Source organism: Chelonia mydas, chromosome 24 (genome assembly GCF_015237465.2).
Source record: "Chelonia mydas isolate rCheMyd1 chromosome 24, rCheMyd1.pri.v2, whole genome shotgun sequence".
Taxonomy (NCBI): Eukaryota; Metazoa; Chordata; order Testudines; family Cheloniidae; genus Chelonia; species Chelonia mydas.
The window spans coordinates 16,367,304-16,390,845 of NC_051264.2; the positions used below are offsets into that span (position 1 = coordinate 16,367,304).

General features: G+C 65.3%; 2 protein-coding genes across 2 annotated transcripts; both read left to right on the forward strand.

Moving 5' to 3' along the window:
- The first annotated feature begins 2,064 nt into the window (after positions 1 to 2,064).
- On the forward strand, positions 2,065 to 10,624 carry ETFB (electron transfer flavoprotein subunit beta). The gene is made up of 7 exons (XM_037882964.2): positions 2,065 to 2,196; positions 2,726 to 2,881; positions 3,670 to 3,828; positions 7,920 to 7,982; positions 8,253 to 8,411; positions 9,908 to 10,089; positions 10,430 to 10,624. The coding sequence occupies exons 1-6, from the start codon at positions 2,140 to 2,142 to the stop codon at positions 10,076 to 10,078; spliced, it is 765 nt and encodes a 254-aa protein (XP_037738892.1). The 5' UTR covers positions 2,065 to 2,139; the 3' UTR covers positions 10,079 to 10,089; positions 10,430 to 10,624.
- Positions 10,625 to 12,740: 2,116 nt separating this feature from the next.
- Positions 12,741 to 23,405, forward strand: LOC119564205 (V-set and immunoglobulin domain-containing protein 10-like). The gene is given in 12 exon segments (XM_037883421.2): positions 12,741 to 12,774; positions 15,985 to 16,317; positions 16,689 to 16,952; positions 17,107 to 17,216; positions 17,218 to 17,392; positions 18,996 to 19,250; positions 19,871 to 20,143; positions 20,293 to 20,580; positions 20,854 to 20,967; positions 21,762 to 21,823; positions 21,952 to 22,095; positions 22,389 to 23,405. Coding segments are annotated over 12 exon segments (2,145 nt in total). The 3' UTR covers positions 22,482 to 23,405.
- The last annotated feature ends 137 nt before the right edge of the window (positions 23,406 to 23,542 follow it).

Genomic DNA, 23,542 nt, shown 5'->3' on the forward strand with positions numbered 1-23,542 from the left:
AGGGAGTGTCAGCTGGGCGCCTGCACCCCCCTCCAGGGCTAGCGAGGTCGGGACATCGGGTTAACCCTGCTCTTCTCCAGTGGCAGGGAGTCCCACTGGTTAAACATGCTCTTATCTGGTGGCATGGGGTCCCACGGGTTAACCCAGCTCTTACTTCGTGGCAGGCCGTGACCCGGCTTAACCCTGCCAATTTAATGCCCAGTGGTGGGGAGTCCCGCATGCTCCATCATCAGGGAGTAGCTGCATGGGGAAACTGACTGAAGGAAGAGTGGGGGGCTCAGCTCTACCCCCGAGGAGCAAGCCCTGTGTTTGGGGGGGGGGAAGCTTCCCCTTTTCCTCCCCACTTTGCTGCTGTCAATGCCCTGTGCATGGATGTTGGGGCCATCCACCGGCCACATGGGGACATGGCTGGGCATGGGGAATAGTTCTGGGGGCTGGGGTGAACACGGACCAGGTGCTGTGGGACCCCAGGGCAGGAGTTGGGGGGGACCCCAGGGTGTGCAGATGGGTGGGGGTGACAGGGTGAGCTCTCACTGACTCCCCCCCCCCATTTCTGATCCCCCCTGCCCCCAGCGTATGTGGGAGTATCACGGGGCTGCCTGGTTTTGGCCGTCGTGGCCGGGTACCTCTCCATGCTGTGTGGGGCCCTGGCGCTCGCCCCCCGCCCGGCCCCCAAGAGACTCGACTGGGCCTGGGGGGCTGCTGCTCTCTGCTTCCTCACAGGTAAGGGGACCCCCCCCAAATCCCTCTCCTGCTCTCTGACCCCCAAACTGCCTCCCCCCTTCCCAGCCCTCCTGACCCCCCACCTCTTTCTACCCCCCCACCCCACCCTCTGACCCCTAACTCCTTCGCTGCTCCAACCCCTCCTTCCCTGCCATCTGACCCCGCCCAATTCCTCCAGTTCCCCCCACCTTGACTTCCCACCCCCCAGTTCTCCCCAGCCCCACATCTTGTGTCTCGCAGGCACCTTGCCCATGGTGGCTCTGGGCTGTTTCATGGGCGGATCGGCCGGGGAAGCAGGTGGCAGCTGGGCCTGGTCGCTGGCTGTGGGCTGGGCAGCGGTGCCCGCGGCCGGGTTGGCAGGTGAGCGCCCGTGGGCCCGGGGGGGCGAGGTTTGGGGGGCGCACGGAGGAGAAGCGTCTTTCAGCCACGCTGACCCCCGCGATCTGTTCCAGGCACCTGCCACTGCCAGGCTCGGCGGAGGGAGCGACGCTGGCACAGCGGCCCGAGAGGATCGCCCGGCTCGGCGTGATGCCCCCCAGGGCGCTGGGTCCCCCCGTCTGGCCCCCCAAGCGGAGCTATTAAACCCCGTCTGCCGGCCAGAGGCGCCCCGCGGGACTCGGACCGACTCGGCGCCTCTGGTGGGGGGATGCAGCCACCTCTGGGGCGGGGCAGCTGGGGAACAGCCGCATAGAACGGGCACGGGGGGGTCGATTGCCCGGCGCTGGGGTGAACCCGGGGGCAGCAAACGGACCCAGCTGGGGGGGGGGCGCCCGGGGGGGCAGGAACCCGGGGGGGGAGGAGCAAACAGCCCGGACGCCTGGGTTCCCTCCCGAGGGGGCGGGGCTCCAGGGCTCAAGCAGGGTCCCGCCCCGTCAATCTTCAGCAGGGGGCGGCAGAGGCCCGGCCCTCGTGAGTGGCCGCTGGCGCCAGCGTCACGCCGCGCGGCCCGTTGCGTCACGGGGCCAGGCAGCCATTGAGCGGCAGGGGGCCCATGCTGCACGCCGATTGGCCGGTGGGTTGAGGCCCGCCCACGGGGCACGGTGATTGGTTTCGTGAGAGGCACTGCCGCCTTCGCGATTGGTCAGAAGTTTAAGGCCCGGTCTGGACGCCGCGATTGACTGTTGCTCGAACCTTTGAACGTTCTGATTGGTCGGCTTCGATCCATTCGCCCAATGATAGCGCGGATTGGATTCTTTTTCTGATTGGACCACGGCGCGGCCTGGCTGCGACTGGCTGAACGCCCCACATGCCGCGTTCCCATTGGCCGAGCCTGAGGTCGCGCCTACGATTGGGTCTCTGGGCGGCCCGCCCCTCAGCCTATTGGCCGCAGTTCTCCAGCCCCGCCCCGGCTCAGGACCCCGCGCCCTGATTGGCTCATATCCCAAAAGGGGGCGTGGCCAGACGCGGAGCGGGGCAATGGCGGCGTTGCGGGCGCTGGTTGGGGTGAAGCGGGTCATAGACTATGCCGTGAAGGTGGGCGGGGCTCGGACGCCTGGGTCCCTGTTTCGGGGGGGCGCTCGGACGCCTGGGTCCCTGTCTCGGCCCCTCTCTCGGGCGGGGGGGGAGGCGCTCGGACGCCTGGGTCCCTCCCTCGGCCCCTGTCTCGGGGGCGGGGGCGCTCGGACGCCTGGGTCCCTCCCTCGGCCCCTGTCTCGGGGGCGGGGGCGCTCGGACCCCTGGGTCCCTCCCTCGGCCCCTGTCTCGGGGGCGGGGGCGCTCGGACGCCTGGGTCCCTCCCTCGGCCCCTGTCTCGGGGGCGGGGGCGCTCGGACGCCTGGGTCCCTCCCTCGGCCCCTGTCTCGGGGGCGGGGGCGCTCGGACGCCTGGGTCCCTCCCTCGGCCCCTGTCTCGGGGGCGGGGGCGCTCGGACGCCTGGGTCCCTCCCTCGGCCCCTGTCTCGGGGGCGGGGGCGCTCGGACGCCTGGGTCCCTCCCTCGGCCCCTGTCTCGGGGGCGGGGGCGCTCGGACGCCTGGGTCCGCGCGGTGACGCTCTGCCCCCCAGGTGCGGGTGCGGCCGGGCGGCGGGGTGGTGACGGACGGGGTGAAACACTCCATGAACCCCTTCTGCGAGATCGCGCTGGAGGAGGCCGTGCGGCTGCGGGAGCGGCGCCTGCTGCAGGAGATCGTGGTGGTCAGCTGCGGGCCCCCGCAATGTCAGGTACCCCCCGCGCCCCCTCCCAGTGCTTCCTGACCCCCCCCGCCGCCCGGTGCTTCCTGACCCCCCCTGTATCCCCCCCGCCAGGTACCCCCCCAGTGCTTCCTGCCTCCCCAGTGCCAGGTACCCCCCGTGCCCCCTCCCAGTGCTTCCTGACCCCCCCCCCCCGTCTCCCCGGTGCCAGGTCCCCCCCGCAGCCCGGTGCTTCCTGACCCCCCCCGTATCCGCTCCGCCAGGTACCCCCCCCAGTGCTTCCTGCTTCCCCAGTGCCAGGTCCCCCCCGCCGCCCAGTGCTTCCTGACCCCCCCCGTTCCTCCGGTGCCAGGTCCCACCCGCCGCCCGGTGCTTCCTGACCCCCCCTGTATCCCCCCCGCCAGGTACCCCCCTAGTGCTTCCTGCCCCCCCAGTGCTTCCTGATCCCCTGCCCATCCCCCCAGTGCCAGGTACCCCCCTCTTCCCCCCCACTTGCCAAGTACCGGTCCCCCCTCGCTCTTCCTGACCCCCCCCAGTTCCAGGTACCAGCCCCCACCCCCTGCCCTACTACAGTCTCCCCCCTGCCCCCCCCGATGCCAGGTACCGGCTCTCCCCCCACACCCGCCGCCTCAGCCCCATTTGCACAAGGACAGGCGTTGACCTGCCAAAGGGGGCAGAGAGGCCAGGGGCTGGGCAGGCCCTGGGGAGACAGCCCCCGTTCTGGGGTCGGGGGTTACATTATGGGGACCGTGTGTTGGGTGGGTTGGGATCCAAGGGCTGCCCAGCCTGCCCCTGAATTCTAACTCCGCCCCCCTCAGGAGACCATCCGGACCGCGCTGGCCATGGGGGCTGACCGGGGGCTGCACGTGGAGATCCCAGCCCCCGAGTATGAAAGCCTCGGCCCCTTCCAGGTGGCCAAGATCCTGGCGGCGCTGGCCAAGAAGGAGGGGGTCAGCCTGGTGCTACTGGGCAAGCAGGTGAGTTCCCTTCCCCCGTTCAGTCCCACGGGTCCATCTTCCCCAGTATCCCGCCTCCTTAGTTGAAACAATAGTAAAGAATAAAATTGTCAGACACATAGAAGAACATAAATTGTTGTGCAAAAGTCAACATGGTTTCTGTAAAGGGAGATCAGGTCTTACTAATCTTTGAGTTCTTTGGGGGGGGTCAACAAACGTGGACAAGGGGGATCCAGTGGACATAGCATACTTAGATTTCCAGGAAGCCTTTGACAAGGTCCCTCCCCAAAGGCTCTTACGTAAATTAAAGTGTCATGGACTGAAGGTAAAAAATCCATTGCAATCAACATACTACTCTGGCGAGGGTGAGAGACTGTGCCACACACGCTCAAAGAAACTGAGGACCCACCTGATCAGCATCCTGTACAGCAGACAGGAGAAGATCAAGGAGGAGCTCTCAAAACTGGAGTGTCTCATACAAAACCAACCTTCCACGCACACTTCCACGTGGCCGGACTTTACAAAAAGGAGACAAGCCATTTACAACGCAGACGTCACTTCTCTATAGGGGAAAAAGGACAGTAAACTATCTAAACTCCTACATGCCACAGGGAGCTACAACAGTGGTACCCTCAACTCATTTAACGATATTGTTAATCTATCCAACCACACGCTTAGCCCGGCAGAAGAGTCTGTCCTATCTCAGGGACTCTCTTTCTGCCCCACCACCCCCACGAACATGATACAGTTCTGCGGTGATCTGGAAGCCTACTTTCATCGTCTCCGACTTAAGGAATATTTTCAACAGTGCACTGACCCACAGGAACCCTCCTACCAACACTACAAGAAGAATTCTGCGTGGACTCCTTCTGACGGTTGAAATGACAAACTGGACTTCTACATAGAGTGCTTCCGCTGACGTGCGCAGGCTGAAATTGTGAACAAACAGCATCACTTGCCCCATAACCTCAGCCGTACAGAACGCAACACCATCCACAGCCTCAGAAACAACTCTGACGTTATAATCAAAGGGGCTGACAAAGGAGGTGCTGTCGTATAATGAACAGGTCGGATTAGGAACAGAAGGCTGCCAGGCAACTCTCCCACACCACATTCTACAGGCCACTATCCTCTGACCCCACTGAGGGTTAGCAAAAGAAACTATACCATCTGCTGAAGAAACTCCCTGCTATAGCCCAGAAACAAATCTACATGGACACACCCCTTGTACCTTCAAGTAAGCGGCACTGCTATGGGTACCCGCATGGCCCCACAGGATGCCAACATTTTTATGGCTGACCTAGAACAACACTTCCTCAGCTCTTGTCCCTTTCTTTACTTGCGCTGCATTGATGACATCTTCATCATATGGACCCACGGGAAGGAGGCCCTTGAAGATTTCCACCTGGATTTCAACAGTTTCCACCCCACCATCAACTTCAGCCTGGACCAGTCCACACAAGAGATCCACTTCCTGGACACTACAGTGCAAATAAGGGATGGTCACATAAACACCACCCTATACCAGAAAACTCCTTCCCGCTATACTTACCTACATGCCTCCAGCTTCCATCCAGGACACATCACACGATCCATTGTCTACAGCCAAGCCCTAAGATACAACCGAATTGTCTCCAATCCCTCAGACAGAGACCAACACCTACGAAATCTTTATCAAGCATTCGTAAAACTACAACACCCACCTGGAGAAGTGAGGAAACAGATTGACAGAGCAAGATGGGTATCTAGAAATCACCTACTACAGGACAGGCCCAACAAGAAAAATAACAGAACACCACTGGCCAGCATGTACAGCCCCTAGCTAAAACCTCTCCAGCACGTTATCAACGATCTCCAACCTATCCTGGAAAATGATCCCTCACTCTCACAGATCTTGGGAGACAGGCCAGTCCCTGCTTACGGACAGCCCCCCAACCTGAAGCAAATACTCACCAGCAACTACACACCACACCACAGAAACACCAACCCAGGAACCAAACCCTGTAGCAAACCTCGTTGCCTGCTCTGTCCCCATACCTGCTCTGGCAACACCATCAGAGGACCCAACCACATCAGCCACACCGTCAGAGGCTCATTCACCTGCACATCTACCAATGTGATCTATGCCATCCTGTGACAGGAATGCCCCTCTGCCACGTACATTGGCCAAACCGGACAGTCCCTACGTAAAAGAATAAATGGACACAAATTGGACGTCAGGAATGGTAACATACAAAAGCCGGTAGGAGAACGCTTCGGTCTTCCTGGACATTCGATAACAGATTTGAAAGTAACTCTACTTGAACAAAAAAACGTCAGAAACAGAGTTCACAGAGAAACAGCAGAACTAAAAATCATTTGCAAACTTAACACCATTAATTTGGGCTTGAATAGGGGCTGGGGTGGCTGGCTTATTACAAAAGCAGCTTTGCCTCTCCTGGAATCGGCACCTCCTCATCTGTTACTGGGAGTGGACGACATCCACCCAGATCGAATTGCCCCTGTCAGCACTGGTTCTCCACTTGTGAGGTAACTCCCTTCCCTTCATGCATCCGTATATTTATGTCTGCATCTGTAATTTTCACTCCATGCATCTGAAGAAGTGGGGTTTTTACCCACGAAAGCTTATGCTCAAATAAATCTGTTAGTCTTTAAGGTGCCACGAGACTCCTTGTTGTTTTTGTGGATACAGACTAACACGGCTACCCTCTGATGCATGGGATAAGAGGGAAGATCCTTTCATGGATTGAGAACTGGTTAAAAGACAGGGAACAAAGGGTAGGAATAAATGGTAAATTTTCAGAATGGAGCGGGGTAACCAGTGGTGGTGTTCCCCAAGGGTCAGTCCTAGGACCAATCCTATTCCATTTATTCATAAATGATCTGGAGAATGGAGTAAACAATGTGGTGGCAAAGTTTGTAGATGATACTAAACTGCTCAAGATAGTTAAGACCAAAGCAGACTGTGAAGAACTTCAAAAAGATCTCACCAAACTAAGTGATTGGGCAACAAAATGGCAAATGAAATTTAATGTGGATAAATGTAAAGTAATGCATATTGGAAAAAATAACCCCAACTACACATACAATATGATGGGGGCTAATTTAGCTACAATTAATCAGGAGAAAGATCTTGGAGTCATCGTGGATAGTTCTCTGAAGATGTGCACACAGTGTGCAGCAGCCGTCAAAAAAGCAAACAGGATGTTAGGAATCATTAAAAAGGGATAGAGAATAAGACGGAGAATATCTTATGGCCCTTCTATAAATCCATGGTACAGCCACATCTTGAGTACTGCATACAGATGTGGTCTCCTCATCTCAACGACGATATGCTGGCATTAGAAAAGGTTCAGAGAAGGGCAACTAAAATGATTAGGGGTTTGGAACAGTCCCCATATGAGGAGAGATTAAAGAGGCTAGGACTTTTCAGCTTGGAAAAGAGGAGACTAAGGGGGGATATGATAGAGGTCTCTAAAATCAAGAGTGGTGTGGAGAAAGTGAATAAGGAAAAGTTATTTACTTGTTCCCAGAATATAAGAACTAGGGGCCACCAAATGAAATCAATGGGCAGCAGGTTTAAAACAAATAAAAGGAAGTTGTTCTTCACACAGCGCAGTCAACCTGTGGAACTCCTTGCCTGAGGAGGTTGTGAAGGCTAGGACTATAACAGGGTTTAAAAGAGAACTGGATAAATTCATGGAGGCTAAGTCCATTACTGGCTATTAGCCAGGATGGGTAAGGAATGGTGTCCCTAGCCTCTGTTTGTCAGAGGGTGGAGATGGATGGCAGGGGAGAGATCACTTGATCAGTACCTGTTAGGTTCACTCACTTCGGGGCACCTGGCATCGGCCACTGTCGGTAGAGAGGACACTGGGCTGGATGGACCTTTGGTCTGACCCAGTATGGCCATTCTTATGTTATGTTCTCCCCACTCAGCCCCATGGGCCTATCTGCCCCAGTATCCTGCCTCCTCCCTGCTCAGTCCCACAGGCCCATCCACCCTGGTATCTCGCCTGCTGTGCCATCCCGGCTTGTGACACTGCTCCCTGCGGTGGTGGGAAGGGGCCCAAGGGGCCAGTCCAGGGTGTGACTCTTTTTCTCCTTCCCAGGCGATCGACGACGACTGCAACCAGACAGGGCAGATGACGGCTGCTCTGCTGGACTGGCCCCAGGTGCCTGCCCCCATGGGGGGAGGGGGGACAGTGTCCCAGCAGCAGGGGGCTCTGGAAGCTGGAGTGGGGGTGGGGGCTCCCCGCAGCAGGGGGCTCTGGAACCTGCGGGGAGGGTCCCAGCAGCAGGGGGCCCTGGAACCTGCGGGGGAGGGTCCCGGCAGTGTAGGATAGTAAGGGCTGGGGGCAAAGGATCCTGGGCCTGTGGGGGCGGGCGGGGGGTGGATCCTGGGTGGGGGGCACTAACACCCACCTCCTCCCTGTGCCCTGCAGGGGACCTTCGCCTCTGCGCTGACGCTGGAGGGGGAGCAGCTGACGGTGGAGCGGGAGGTGGACGGGGGGCTGGAGAGCATCCGGCTCAGGCTGCCGGCCGTGGTGACGGCCGACCTGCGCCTCAACGAGCCCCGTTACGCCACCCTGCCCAACATCATGGTGAGGGGAGGCTGCTTCTGGGGCGGGGCGGGGGGCTGGTTATACGGGGACCCCTCCCCTGGCTCAGACTCAACCAGCTCTTGGGCGGGGCGGGGGCTGTTTATACGGGGACGCTTCCCCTGGCACGGAGATGCAGCCACTTCTGGGGCGCAACAGCCGGGTAACTGTGACAGGATCCCCGGGATGCAACCTGGAAATAGCTTTCGGCTGAGCCCCCTTGCACTCTCCGGCCTGGGCTCTCTCTCAACACTTCGCTAGTGACAAGCCCCAAACCCCTCCGGGCCCTGGAGCCCCCAACCCAGCTAGATCGCGGGAATGCTCCCAGAACCGCTCACCCAGGGTAAGGCCCCTCCTGGCACCCCACTGCTGTACCCTCCCGCCCTGGGCAGCTACCTGGCCCGTGTACGTTCGTTACCCATCCGGCCCCTCCCTCGATGCGGCGAAGACACGCACCAGCCTTTGCAAACCGAGCTGCGGTTTCCCGAGCACCCCGTTTGAGGGACGAACCCCCGAGAGCTGGACGGTACGGGACTGTAAGCGGTCGCCGTCAAAGGGCAGAGAGCAAAGAAACGGGAAGCTAAAGGCCCAATGTCCATCTGACACCATCTCACCCTGGGCAGGGTTGAGATCTGCCACTTTCTCACCCCGCTGCACGTTCCCGGCCGTAACGTGCCGGTTTCCCTCCGAGCCCAGGGCCAGGCTCCTTGGTTGAAGTTGTCTCTTCCCCGTGCCCTGGGTGCTGCCAGCGTCGGCGGGGGAGGAGAAAGGCCGAGGCAAGGTGCCACCGTCCGCTGTTGTGTCCCCTCAGGCCGTGTGCCCAGCAGACGCGGGCCCAGATGCGGCCTGAGCAGTCCCCCGGTGGGGTCGCGTCCACCTGAGCCATGGGGTGGATCCGTCCCCATTGAGCTAAATCCCTTGACTGCAGCTCCCTGGCTGAGCAGGGGTCGGTGAGCGGCCTCCTGGGTGGGGGTCCCGTGTGTGTCACTAGCGTGTTTCACGCAGTAAAATCCCATATCCCCCCATACCCCGCTGGTTGGGGGAGGGGGGAGGTTTGGACAGAACAGCGGGTTTCAGCAGGTCGGACGATACCGTACCCGGCCCGCTCCCTGTGGAACCTTCCAGCCACGCTTGAGCGGTGAATACGGGGGTCAGCAGGGGCCGTTCGGAGGTGCAGCGTGTCACCGGGACAGCCACACGACACCAGACCACAATATCGGAGTTAGCTGAACGGGAAATGTCAGGAACTGGATCCTGATGGGAGTCCTGGGTTCTATCCCCGGGTCTGGGAGGGGAGTGGGGGGCAGCTGGGAGCCAGGACTCCTGGGTCTATCCCCAGCCCTGGAGGGGGGAGGGATCTAGTGGCTAGAGCAGGGGGGCTGGGAGCCAGGACTCCTGGGTTCCACGCCTGGCTCTCTCAGGGGAGTTTGGTCTAGTGGCTAGAGCAGGGGGGGCTGGGAGCCAGGACTCCTGGGTTCCACTCCTGGCTCTCTCCCCAGAAAGCCAAGAAGAAGAAGATCGAGGTGCTGAAGGCGTCGGACCTGGGGGTCGATCTCTCCTCCCGAGTGGCCATGCAGCGTGTGGAAGAGCCGCCCCAGCGCCAGGCCGGCGTCAAGGTGGAGACCGTGGACGACCTCGTGGGCAAGCTGAAGGAGGGGGGCCTGATCTGAGCCCCCGGCCGGTGAGTGCAGCCCCTGCCCCGGCAGGGCTGGGTACGGGTGGGAGTGCTCTCCTCTTGCAGATACTGACAGTACTGGGGAGAGAACCCAGGAATCCTGGCTGTCACGCCCCCCCCCCCCCCCCCCCAACTACTAGACCCCACTCCACTTCTGGAGCTGAGATCATCATCCCAGGAGTCTGGGCTCTCGGCCCACCCCTGCTCTAACCACAAGAGCCCACTCCCCTCCTAGAGCCAGGGGTAGAACCCAGGAGTCCTGGCCCCTCCCTTCCCCCCCCCCCCGCCCCTGGAATCGTCCCCCCAACTCTGACACTGATCTTTCTGTGGCTTGTTTCTCTTCCAGCCCCTCCTGGAGCCGCTGCACCCGGCTCTCCTGCTGCTGTGAAGGGCGGTGCCTTGGGGGTCCCTATCCCCGCGACCTGGCACTGCCCCCCATGATTGTAACCGTGCTGCCTTCCGGCCCCGCCGGCTGTCCCCCGAGCCGCTGCTCCGTCAGCCCTGTGCTCGGGAACCATAAACCCCTCTGGGTCTTTGGAGAGTCGCTGTCCATCTGTCCTGCATCCGCCCCCCTCTTCTGCCCCAGCCGTGCCTGGGGAGGGGCCCTGGCTTTGGGGGACTGAGGGTGGGTTTTGTGGAATAAAGGTGGGGCGTACAGGGACTGGGGCTGGGATTATGGGCAATTATGGGGGTGGGGTTTATTGTAAAATGGGCGTGGCTTGGGCAGAGAAGGTGGGGCTGCAGGGGGAAGAGGTGCAGATTATGGGGGGGAGTGGTAGGGGTGGGGCTTATTGGAGGATTGGGGGTGGGATGCCTGGGGGTGGGGCTTATTGGAGGAATGATTCCCAGGAGCTGGTGCAGGCCCCCCAGGGAGGCACGAACGGGGGCCCCTCACCAGAGCTGGGAACAATCCCTGGGGGGTTCGGCCAGGTGGCTCCTCCCCTTGCTCGCAACCCAGGATCTGGGGCCATTGGAGGAAAAGCAAAGGAGGCGGATCTTGCTGTTCCCCTGTGGAACTCCCTGCCACTGTGAATGTTCATCCTCCTGCACGGCTCCACGTGCTGGGCGTAGCAGAGCCCCTGGGGGGCCAGGGGAGATGAGCCCCTGGGGGCGGCAGCCCGGCTCCCACCTCTTCCTCTGCCACAGTTGGCCCAGGTCAGTGCCCATCCTGCATGAGACGGGCCTCAGCTCACCCCGGCTCTGGGGCCCTGCCTGCTGCAGCCAGCCCCGGGCTGAATTTGTGGGGGGGGAGGGGAGCACTTTAAAAATGGGTCCATCAAATCCGTGCTCAGGAGGGGAGGATCCCCCCAAATCCAGTGTGAAAAGGGAGGTTGCAGAGTGTCCTGGCAAGCGGGGGCTGGCATGGGGGCGGTCCCCAGGGAGCCATGGGGGGAGCCCTGCAGGGCAAAGGAGGGGGGAAGAGGTTTTGGCTGAACTCAGTGCTAGGGCAGGGGGTGAACGGCTGCCATGGCCCCTTGAACGGGCTGCTGCTGGCTGGGGGGGCTGAGTCCATCTGCTTCCAAGCCGAAGAGGCTGATGACACCCCCCCCCCACACACACACACAATTTTCCCTGCCCTGCATTTGGCTGCTGCGGGGGCTCGGCTCAGCTTGGCTGATGCAGGGATGCAGCCACCTCTGGGCTGGAGCAGCCACATACAACGCGGCCGGGGGCCGGTTTGCCCAGCGCTGAGATGCCGCAGATGGGGGGGGCAGCTGGGGAGCAGGGCAGAGAGATGCTGCGGGTTGCTAATTACAGCAGCTGCCGCCTGCGCCGATGGGGGCTGGTCCCCCCCACAGAGGAACAACCCCCCCCCCCAGTACCTATTGCTAGAAAGGGCTCGACCCCTCCCCGGCGGCAGCCTCCTTCCGCCCTCCCCGACCCCCCGCCTGTGCCCTGCCCCCTGCCCCACCCGCTCCCCGCCCCCACGCCTGTGCTCCGCACCCTGCCCCCCCGCTCCCTGCCCTCCGACCCCCCGTGCCCTGCTCCCTGTCCCCCCCCGCTCCCTGCCCCTCCCATCCCCCCGCCTGTGCTCCGCACTCTGTCCCCCCGCTCCCTGCCCTTCCCACCCCCCCCGTGCCCCGCTCCCTGCCCCCCCACGGCCCCGCCTGTGCTCCGCACCCTGCCCCTCCCACTGCCCAGCCTCTCCCAACCCCCCGTGCCCCGCACCCTGCCCCTCCCACTGCCCAGCCTCTGCTCCGCACCCTGACCCCCCGCTCCCTGCCTCTCCCAACCCCCCCGTACCCCGCACCCTGCCCCTCCCACTGCCCAGCCTCTCCCAACCCCCCGTGCCCCGCACCCTGCCCCTCCCACTGCCCAGCCTCTGCTCCGCACCCTGACCCCCCGCTCCCTGCCTCTCCCAACCCCCCCCGTACCCCGCACCCTGCCCCTCCCACTGCCCAGCCTCTCCCAACCCCCCGTGCCCCGCACCCTCTCCCCCCCCCGCACCCTGCCCCTCCCACCGCCCCGCCTCTGCTCCGCACCCTGCCCCCCGCCCACCCCTCCCACCCCGCCGGCTTAACCGGTTCCCCGCCTGCAGCGCCGGGAGAGCTGAGCCTTTGTCCGCCCCCCACCCCCCCACCCCCGCCCCAAAGGTGTTTGTGTCTCGGCCCCACTGCCCCTCCCCGCGCCCGGCCAGGTCCCCCCCCGCCCCTGTCATGGCCGGCGCCGCCCGGCTCCTGCTGCTGCTGGGTGAGTGCGGGGGGGGCCCGGGCTGAGGGGGGTCCTGCGGGGGGAGGGGTGAATGGGAGCCTGGCCCCTCCCCCCGGACCTACGGGGGGGGAGACACGGTCCCGGAAACGTCAACACGGGACAGAATCGGTCAGGGCAGATTCACCGGAGCCTCCAGGGCTCCCCGGGACCTGCCCCCCCCCCCCGCCCCGTACTGCCCCCCCCCCCACGGGCGACGGATTCGGTGCCCACGGAATTGGGCTGGGGGAGGAAACGGTTCGGGAGAGAACCCAGGAGTCCTGGCTCCCAGTCCGCCCACCGCCCAGAGAACCCAGGAGTCCTGGCTCCCTGCCTCGGCCCCCCCCCCCAGCCCCCATTCCAGAGAACCCAGGAGTCCTGGCTCCCTGCCTCCCCCCCCCAGCCCCCATTCCAGAGAACCCAGGAGTCCTGGCTCCCAGTCCTCCCCCCCCCCCCACCACTAACACCACTCCCCTCCCACAGCAGCAGGCCCCATTGGACCCCCAGGGACCCGATGAATCAGAGCCATGGCTCGCTGCGAGCGCCCCCCATCGCTGCCCCACAGCCCCGGCTCGGCCTGACGCAGCCTCTGGCCCCAGGCCCAGCCCATGGCCAGGCTGCAATCGACTGGGGCTGTTTCCAGGGGATGGGGGGGGCTCATCCAGCACAGAGCTGCAGCTGCTTCTGGGGTGGGGCACCTGGGGAACAGCCACACATAACGCCGCACGGGGACGGCTCGCTAGAGATGAGAGCGGGAAGGAGGAAGGATCCTGTGTTAAATCCAGCCACAGGAGGGATCAGGCAGCAGGAAATCCCCCTCCTTGGCTATTGCCAAATCACCAGGGCCAATGCACGGGGGGCCTGATGGCCACGAAGGAGCCGGGGGCTGCGGGTCGGGAGTGAGGGGCACCGGCAGGGCTGGGGGGTGGACCCAGGGCTGGGCTGGCAGGGGGCTGCGGGTCGGGAGTGAGGGGCACCGGCAGAGCTGGGGGGTGGACCCAGGGCTGGGCTGGCAGGGGGCTGCGGGTCGGGAGTGAGGGGCACCGGCAGGGCTGGGGGGTGGACCCAGGGCTGGGCTGGCAGGGGGCTGCGGGTCGGGAGTGAGGGGCACCGGCAGGGCTGGGGGGTGGACCCGGGGCTGGGCTGGCAGGGGGCTGCGGGTCGGGAGTGAGGGGCACCGGCAGGGCTGGGGGTTGGACCCGGGGCTGGGCTGGCAGGGGGCTGCGGGTCGGGAGTGAGGGGCACCGGCAGGGCTGGGGGGTGGACCCGGGGCTGGGCTGGCAGGGGGCTGCGGGTCGGGAGTGAGGGGCACCGGCAGGGCTGGGGGGTGGAGCCAGGGCTGGGCTGGCAGGGGGCTGCGGGTCGGGAGTGAGGGGCACCGGCAGGGCTGGGGGGTGGATCCAGGGCTGGGCTGGCAGGGGGCTGCGGGTCGGGAGTGAGGGGCACCGGCAGGGCTGGGGGGTGGACCCGGGGCTGGGCTGGCAGGGGGCTGCGGGTCGGGAGTGGGGGGCACCGGCAGGGCTGGGGGGTGGACCCGGGGCTGGGCTGGCAGGGGGCTGCGGGTCGGGAGTGAGGGGCACCGGCAGGGCTGGGGGGTGGATCCAGGGCTGGGCTGGCAGGGGCTGCGGGTCGGGAGTGAGGGGCACCGGCAGGGCTGGGGGGTGGACCCAGGGCTGGGCTGGCAGGGGGCTGCGGGTCGGGAGTGAGGGGCACCGGCAGGGCTGGGGGGTGGACCCAGAGCTGGGCTGGCAGGGGGCTGCGGGTCGGGAGTGAGGGGCACCGGCAGGGCTGGGGGGTGGACCCGGGGCTGGGCTGGCAGGGGGCTGCGGGTCGGGAGTGAGGGGCACTGGCAGGGCTGGGGGGTGGAGCCAGGGCTGGGCTGGCAGGGGGCTGCGGGTCGGGAGTGAGGGGCACCGGCAGGGCTGGGGGGTGGACCCGGGGCTGGGCTGGCAGGGGGCTGCGGGTCGGGAGTGGGGGGCACCGGCAGCGCTGACCTTCTGCCAGGTTTCTCTCCGCATTGATCTATTTTGGGACGAGGCAGCTGCTCCCATCAAGGCTCCTTCTCCCCCCGTCCCCGGGCTGCTGGGTCCCTGACTCATCCAGAGGCGGGTGGGGAGGAGATCTGAGGCTGGGGGCTCTGCAGGGAGCTGAGGGGGCCAATGGGGAGGAGGGGGCCAGGATGGAGGCTGCAGAATCCAGGCCAAGAACCGGCTGCCAAGGTCACCGCCGTGGAAAACGGCCCAGATAGAGCTTAGCCGGTGCCCCTCACTCCCGACCCGCAGCCCCCTGCCCGCCCAGCCCAGCCCCCCACAGCTCTGCCGGTGCCCCTCACTCCCGACCCGCAGCCCCCTGCCTGCCCAGCCCAGCCCCCCACAGCTCTGCCGGTGCCCCTCACTCCCGACCCGCAGCCCCCTGCCTGCCCAGCCCAGCCCCCCACAGCTCTGCCGGTGCCCCTCACTCCCGACCCGCAGCCCCCTGCCAGCCCAGCCCTGCCCCCCTCCGCTCTGCCGGTGCCCCTCACTCCCGATCCGCAGCCCCCTGCCCGCCCAGCCCAGCCCCCCACAGCTCTGCTGGTGCCCCTCACTCCCGACCCGCAGCCCCCTGCTAAACCAGCTGCCCTGCCCCACACAGCTCTGCTGGTGCCCCTCACTCCCGACCCGCAGCCCCCTGCTAAACCAGCTGCCCTGCCCCACACAGCTCTGCTGGTGCCCCTCACTCCCGACCCGCAGCCCCCTGCTAAACCAGCTGCCCTGCCCCACACAGTGTTCTGCCGATACCTGCCAGGTCTAGCTCTGGGTGGGGAGTGGCGTCTAGTGGTCAGAGCACCGGGGGCTGGGAGCCAGGACTCCTGGGTTCCATCCCCAGCTCCAGGAGGGGAGTGGGGTCCAGTTGTTTTTGCTGGGGAGAGCTGGGAGCCCGGACTCCTGGGTTCTATTCCTCCATTGCCACTGGGTGCCCACAGCTGGCACGGGGGGTGGGCTGTGTGTGGGGATCTGAGCGGCTACTTGGCCGGTCTGGGGGGCTACAGCGGGTGGGGGGTGACTGACAGAGGAGAGGATTCAGTCTCCGTGTTGGGGGTGGGGGGAGCTGGACCTGCCCATTGGCCAGGCGGCGGGGGAGGGGGAGGGCAAAGACTCCCTGGGACCCCTGGGCAGGGGTGGGGGGGCGGAACCGAGCCCGGAACTAACCAGCCTCCCTCTGTCTCCCCCCCAGGCACCGCGCTCCCCTTCCCCCTCCAGCTGCCCCCCGGCCCCCTGGCGGTGCTGCTGGGGGGGAACCTCTCCATCCCACTCTCCTACCCCCCGGCCCAGCCGCCCCCCAGAATCGTGTGGCAGAGGAACCAGGTGGCGCTGGCGGACGGACACCTGGGTCCCAACGGCTCGGTGGCCGTGGCCCAGGCGTACCAGGGCCGGCTCAGCGTGGACCCCCAAGGGGGGGCGCTCACCATCACCCCCGTGGCCCTCCAGGACACCGGCACCTACACGGTCGAGGTCTTCCCGCTGGGGGGCCAGGTGTGGCGGGGAGACGTCCAGGTGGAGGTGTACGGTAAGCGGGGGCGGCCCGGACGCCTGGTTTCTATGCCGAGCCCTGGGAGGGGAATGGGTTTCAGTGTTGGGGGTGGGAGCTCGGAGCCAGGACACCTGGGTTCTCTCCCCCCTCTGGGAGGGGAGCGGGGTCTAGGGGATAGAGAAGAGGGGGGAGGGGCTGGGAGGCAGGACACCTGGGTTCTCTCTCCCCTCTGGGGGGGGAGTGGGGTCTAGTGGATATAGAAGAGGGGGGAGGGGCTGGGAGGCAGGACACCTGGGTTCTCTCCCCCCTCTGGGAGGGGAGCGGGGTCTAGGGGATAGAGAAGAGGGGGGAGGGGCTGGGAGTCAGGACACCTGGGTTCTCTCCCCATGCCTGTTTCCTTCCCGCAGAGCTGGTCGGGAAGGTCTCTGTGACGCCCCCTTCCCTGGAGGTGACCGAAGGCGCCAGGTCGGCGGTTCTCACCTGCACCCCCATGCGGGGCACCATCACCTGGACCAAGGATGGGCAAAGCCTGGCCCAGGACCCCCGGTACCGGGTCTCGGCCGGGACCCTCCAGATCAGCTGGCCCGAGCGGAACGACACCGGCAGCTACGGCTGCACCGTGTCCAACCCCTTCAGCAATGGCACCGGCATCGCCCAGATCCGGGTCTATTGTGAGCGCAGGCTGGACGCCGGGGTAGATGGGCCTGAGCCGGGGGGCGGGCGGGCGGGGCCCCTCTGGGGCGGGGATCCCGGGCTGCCTGGGCCAAGGGGGCAGCAGGGGAGACCAGACTCGCTCCCCCGGTTCTGACTCGGTTCCCTTCCCAGACGGGCCGGACCCCCCCACGATCCACATCTCATCGGACCGAGACCCGGAGCCCCAGCGCTACGTCCGGGTGAACAGCACGGTGGGGCTCTCCTGCCGGGCCCCGTCGGACCCCCCCCGCCCAGATCTACTGGAGCCTGGCCGACGCCAGCGACCCCCTGGTCCCGGCCCAGCCGGACCTGATGCTGCCCCGGGTCCAGCTCAGCCAGGCCGGGCCCTACTCCTGCCTCGCCAGCAACCTGCACACCCAGCGCCGGCTCCGCACCACCGTGACCCTCACCGTCACCCGTGAGTGCCCTGGGCCCTTCCCCTCCAGGGGCGCCAGCCCCATCTGTCCCCAGGGCGGGGGCAGGCTGGCTCAGGGGGGCGGGGAATGGGGCACGGGGCCCTTCCCCTCCAGGGGGCGCCAGCCCCATCTGTCCCCAGGGCGGGGGCAGGCTGCCTCAGGGGGGCGGGGGATGGGGCCCTTCCCCTCCAGGGGCGCCAGCCCCATCTGTCCCCAGGGCGGGGGCAGGCTGGCTCAGGGGGCCGGGGAATGGGGGACGGGGCCTTTCCCCTCCAGGGGGCGCCAGCCCCCATCTGTCCCCAGGGCAGGGGCAGGCTGGCTCAGGGGGGCGGGGGATGGGGCCCTTCCCCTCCAGGGGGCGCCAGCCCCCATCTGTCCCCAGGGCGGGGGCAGGCTGGCTCAGGGGGCCGGGGAATGGGGGACGGGGCCTTTCCCCTCCAGGGGGCGCCAGCCCCCATCTGTCCCCAGGGCAGGGGCAGGCTGGCTCAGGGGGGCGGGGGATGGGGCCCTTCCCCTCCAGGGGGCGCCAGCCCCCATCTGTCCCCAGGGCGGGGGCAGGCTGGCTCAGGGGGGCGGGGGATGGGGCCCTTCCCCTCCAGGGGCGCCAGCCCCATCTGTCCCCAGGGCGGGGGCAGGCTGGCTCAGGGGGCCGGGGAATGGGGGATGGTGCCTTTCCCCTCCAGGGGGCGCCAGCCCCCATCTGTCCCCAGGGCAGGGGCAGGCTGGCTCAGGGGGGCGGGGGATGGGGCCCTTCCCCTCCAGGGGCGCCAGCCCCATCTGTCCCCAGGGTAGGGGCAGGCTGCCTCAGGGGGGCAGGGAATGGGGGACGGAGCCCTTCCCCTCCAGGGGGCGCCAGGCCCCATCTGTCCCCAGGGCGGGGGCAGGCTGCCTCAGGGGGGCGGGGGATGGGGCCCTTCCCCTCCAGGGGCGCCAGCCCCATCTGTCCCCAGGGCGGGGGCAGGCTGCCTCAGGGGGGCGGGGGATGGGGCCCTTCCCCTCCAGGGGGCGCCAGCCCCATCTGTCCCCAGGGCGGGGGCAGGCTGCCTCAGGGTGGCGGGGGATGGGGCCCTTCCCCTCCAGGGGGCGCCAGCCCCATCTATCCCCAGGGCGGGGGCAGGCTGCCTCAGGGGGGCGGGGGATGGGGCCCTTCCCCTCCAGGGGGCGCCAGCCCCATCTGTCCCCAGGGCGGGGGCAGGCTGCCTCAGGGTGGCGGGGGATGGGGCCCTTCCCCTCCAGGGGCGCCAGCCCCATCTGTCCCCAGGGCGGGGGCAGGCTGGCTCAGGGGGGTGGGGAATGTGGGACGGGGCCCTTCCCCTCCAGGGGGCGCCAGGCCCCATCTGTCCCCAGGGCGGGGGCAGGCTGCCTCAGGGGGGTGGGGAATGGGGGACGGGGCCCTTCCCCTCCAGGGGGCGACAGCCCCCATCTGTCCCCAGGGTGGGGGCAGGCTGCCTCAGGGGGGCGGGGAATGGGGCACGGGGCCTTTCCCCTCCAGGGGGCACCAGGTTCCCAGCCAGCCCCAGGGCAGGAGATTGGCTGGCTCGGGGGCGGGGGAGGGGCTATGGGGCTGATCTGTTTCTCTCTCTCTCTCTCTCCCCCCCACCCCAGAGATCCCCCCCGGTTCCCCCTCCTGCTCCCTGGACTCTGTGGCCAATGGCACGGCCCTTCGCTTCCGCTGCTCCTGGCCGGGGGGCTCCCCGGCTCCCAGCCTCAGTCTGCAGGGGCTGCCGGGGGGTGGGGAGCAGGGCGTCGGCCCCGCCCTCGAGCGAACCCTGAGCTCCCTCCTGCCCGCCCTGAGTGGTACCCGGGTCACCTGCCTGGGGAGACACCTCGCCGCCGAGGGGACCTGCAGCATGACTCCTGGTGAGACCCCAGCCCCAAGGCCGGGGGGCAGTACCGGCTTCGGCCACCGGGGGCAGCACCGGGCTTGGGCCCGATGGGTAGGGAGCACTGACCCTGCCCCTAACTCTAGGGAGGGGCTGGCACCCCCTGGGGGGAGGGGCAGGGGGTCCCTGCCACATGGGCGGGGCGTGGGCCGAGTCGGCAGCGTTGGGGTCCATGGATGGGGGGGACGGGAGGAGTGAATGTCCAGTGGGTGGGGCTAGCATCCAGTGGGTGTGGCCTGGAGTGTGAGGGTGGAGCTAAAGTCCAGCTGGTGGGGGGACAGGGCCAGGATACTATGGGAGGGGTTAGCATCCAGGGGGAGGGGCCAGGATTCTGTGGGTGGGGCTAGCATCCAGGGGGAGGGGCCAGATGCTATGGGTGGGGCTAGCATCCAGGGCGAGGGGCCAGGATTCTGTGGGTGGGGCTAGCATTCAGGGGGAGGGGCCAGGATTCTGTGGGTGGGGTTAGCATCCAGGGGGAGGGGCCAGGATGCTATGGGAGGAGCTAGCTCCAAGGGGGAAGGACCTGGAACGATGGGGCGGAGTTAACGCCTGGCAACTCCACCCAAATCAAGCCTGCAACCCTCCCCCTCCCCCCAGAAGCCCCTTCTGGGGTCTCTCTCTCATTCCAGGCCTCCCTGGACCCCGGGGGCACCGTCCTGCTGGATCTGCAGTGCCAGGGCACCTACCGGCCTGTGGAGATCACCTGGGCCCGGCTCGGGGAGCCGCTGGGTCCGGGTGGGCGGTACCGGGTCAGCGCCGACGGGGCCCGACTCACCATCAGCAACTTCACGGCCCCGCAGGACCTGGGGGGCTACTCGGTGCGGTGCCAAAACCCACTGGGCTCGCAGGAGAGTAACCTCACGCTGACGGGTGAGAACCCAGGAGTCCTGGCTCCCTCCGCCACTGCTGTAACCGCTAGACCCCACTCCCTTCCCCGAGCTGCGGATGGAACCCAGGAGTCCTGTCCCCACAGATCAGGGGCACAGGCCCCTCCTTCTAACCCTCCCTCCTCCGTGCAGGTCCCTCCATCTCCGGCTGGAGCCTGGCGCGTGGTTTGGAGCCCAGCTCGGCCCGGCTGAGCTGGGTGGTGCCGGAGGGCTCCGTGGTCACTGGGTTTTGGATCCAGGTCCAGGGGCCCCCCGGGGGCCGGGCGGCCGGGGAGTGGCAGACGCTGCAGACACTAGGGGGCGCCACTCGCTCCAGCACCGTGGTGGGACTCCAGCCCCAAACCCCCTATTCCTTCCGGCTGCTGCCCCTGCTGGGAGACGAGGCTGGGGAGCCCAGCACCACGCAGACGCTCCCATCAGGTGAGTATGGGGGGGCTGGGAGCCAGGACTCCTGGGTTCTCTCCCTGGCTTTGGGAGGGGAGCGGGATCTAGTGGTTAGAGCAGGGGGGGGGCTGGGAGCCAGGACTCCTGGGTTCTCTTTCCAGCTCCAGGAGGGGGAGCGGGGTCTAGTGGTAAGAGTGCGGGGGCTGGGAGCCGGGACTCTGGGAGGGGAGTGGGGTCTAGTGGGTTAGAGCAGGGGGTGCTGGAAGCCCGGACTCCTGGGTTCTCTCCCTGTCTCCTCTCTCCCTGCAGCCTCTACCCTGGGCCCCGGCGCCATTGCAGGCATCGTGTTGGGCTCGATCCTGGGCATGATCCTGCTCCTTGCCCTCCTCGTGCTCCTGATCTGGTTCCTCCGGGCGCGATGGGGTGAGTCCGAAGCCGGGGTCCCCCCGCCCCCAGAGCATCCCAGGAAGGAGGTCTGGGGGCAGGATACACTGCTCTCGGCCAATCAGATGCAAGGGTAGAATTGCTACCCTGCTCCTAGCCAATGGGAGGGAGGGCTGGTTTTATCCAATCAAATGCAAAGATTGGAATCACTGCTATGCCCACGGCCAATCAGAAGACAAGTGGGGGTGGGGTTGCTTAGATATGTGCCGACCAATCAGATGCAGGGATGGACATTGAGCTGTTTCTAGCCAGTCAGATGCAAGGGGTGAGATTTTTCCCCAGGCTTCGGCCAATCACACGGCAAGGGGGAGTCACTGTTTGTTGGCCAATCAGTTGCAAGGGGGCAGAGTCAATTAGATGTTGTCCAATCACAGCCAAAAGGCAGAATTATTCTCCTGTTCTCAGCCAATCAGATGCCAGGATGGGCTTAGTGGCCTTCTACTGCCCAATCAGGAAGAAGGGGCCATTGTCATTGGCCAATGAGCACCAGCCATTGTCCAATCCAAATGCACTGGCTCTGGCATTATCCAATTGGAATTTGGGGGGAGACACAGGGCTTCGGGCACCAGCCAGTCAGAATTCACTGTTTCAGTTGGGGTGGGGGAGAGGGGGCTGGTACCGGCCAATCGAAATTCAGGGAGATGGGAAGGAGGGGGGGGTGCCTTGGCACCAGCCAATGAAAAGAAAGGGGATCAGTCAGTGGTCTTACCACCAGCCAATGAGAATTGAGTGTTCCTGGCACCAGCCAATCCGGCTCCTTTTCTCCATCCTAGAAAAGCAGGAGAAGATGCCCCTGACCCCACCCGGGACCCACCAGCATTACCTTCCCCGTCAGGTGAGAGTGAGGGGGCGGGGCCAGCTGGGGGGCAGGGCCTAGAGCTGGGTTCTGCAGATGATGACTTGCCCGTGCCTCAGTTTCCCCATCCTGAAGCGGGACGCTGACGGCGGGTTGCTCTGTTCCAGTTCCCGAACGGGAGAGAGTCTGACCCTGTCGAGCCCCCAGCACCCCCCTCCGGGGCATCTTTGCGCTGCTCCTGGGGGGATGGCAACCTGTCCTTCATCAGCTACGAGGACCATCTGCGCATCCACGGCCCCCCCGCCTCCGGGGTAAGTGCTCCCCCCGCAGCATGGCAAAACCTACTGAGTCCCCCCCCCCCCATTCAACCCTCGCCCATCCCCCCAGCACAGCGCCCCCTGCTGAGCCCCCATCCTGCCCCCTGAAGCACGGCGCCCCCTGCTGAACCCTCGCCCATCCACCCAGCACCCTGTTGTCCCCCCCTTGCAGCACAGCGCCCCCTGCTGTGCCCCCTAGCGCTGCTCGGGGGCATCGGGCAGCCCTGACTACTAGGGGAGAGCCCCCACCCTGCCTGTACGTCTCTCATTCACCTTCCTCTTCCCAGCCCGGGTGTCCTGGAGACGGCAGGGGCCCCGGGCTCCCATCTCTGGCCAGTGGGCAGGGCCCCAGGACAGCGCGCAGCGCCACGCAGGTGTGACTGGCCCAGGAGATCCGGCGTGGGAGCCAGGCGTCCGGGAGAGCCTTATAGGGGCTGAGTGCCAGCAATGAACCCAGGCGTCCGGGAGGCACCTATAGAATGGACTGAGCCTGCATAGGACGAGCCTCCGTGGGCACGGTCTGGGCCCCCTGGAGTGTCCCCTGGCCCTGTGCTGGCCCCCCAACCTCCCCAGAACAGACTATGGGACTAGGAGGGGTCCACAGGCCTCGACTGGGAGAAAGGGACTGGCCTGGAGGGGGCGGGACTTCCTGTCTTTCTTGGTGTGCTTGGGAAGAGGGTGGGACTTCCTGTTTTTGCAAATTATCTCAGGTTATACATAGCTCTGATTAGATCTCTGGAGAGAGAGAGAGAGAGAATTATGACTTTCTGTGCCTGCATCCCCCATCCCCATCCGTACCCCTCTGTGCACTCATCCCTCCATCCGCATCCTTCCTTCCATCTCCATCCACCCGTCCCTCCATCCGCATCCATCCATCTCCATCCCCATCCGTACCCCTCTGTGCACTCATCCCTCCATCCGCATCCTTCCTTCCATCTCCATCCACCCGTATCTCCATCCTCATCTGTACCCCTCTGTCCACTCATCCCTCCATCCGCATCCTTCCTTCCATCTCCATCCACCCGTCCCTCCATCCGCATCCATCCATCTCCATCCTCATCTGTACCCCTCTGTCCACTCATCCTTCCATCCATCTCCATCCCCATCCTCCCACATCCCTCCCCCCATAACACCCATCCATGCCCCCCCCAGCTGTGACACCATTGCAGACGCCTGGTTTGGCAGGGGGGGCGGGAGGTTGACGGCGGGAGCTCGTTTCAGCAGCGGGCGGCGCTCTCACAGGGGTTGATCTATTTTGCGCGTAACAGCCATTTATATTTTTAACAACGTGATTTTGGAACTTTTCTTGCCCATCAAGCCCCTCCCTCCGGCGGGCGCGGTGGAGGCTGGTGTCTGTTGACTCCCTAGAGCAGCCCGAATCCACAGGGAAAGACTTCCCAGGGGGCACGTTTTCTTTTAAACATGATTAACCTGTGGAACT

Coding starts and splice junctions, on each gene's coding strand:
- ETFB (XM_037882964.2), top strand. CDS start 2,140: ATGGCGGCGTTGCGGGCGCTGGTTGGGGTGAAGCGGGTCATAGACTAT. Junction 2,197..2,725: donor TCATAGACTATGCCGTGAAG/GTGGGCGGGGCT, acceptor TCTGCCCCCCAG/GTGCGGGTGCGGCCGGGCGG. Junction 7,983..8,252: donor CTCTGCTGGACTGGCCCCAG/GTGCCTGCCCCC, acceptor TGTGCCCTGCAG/GGGACCTTCGCCTCTGCGCT.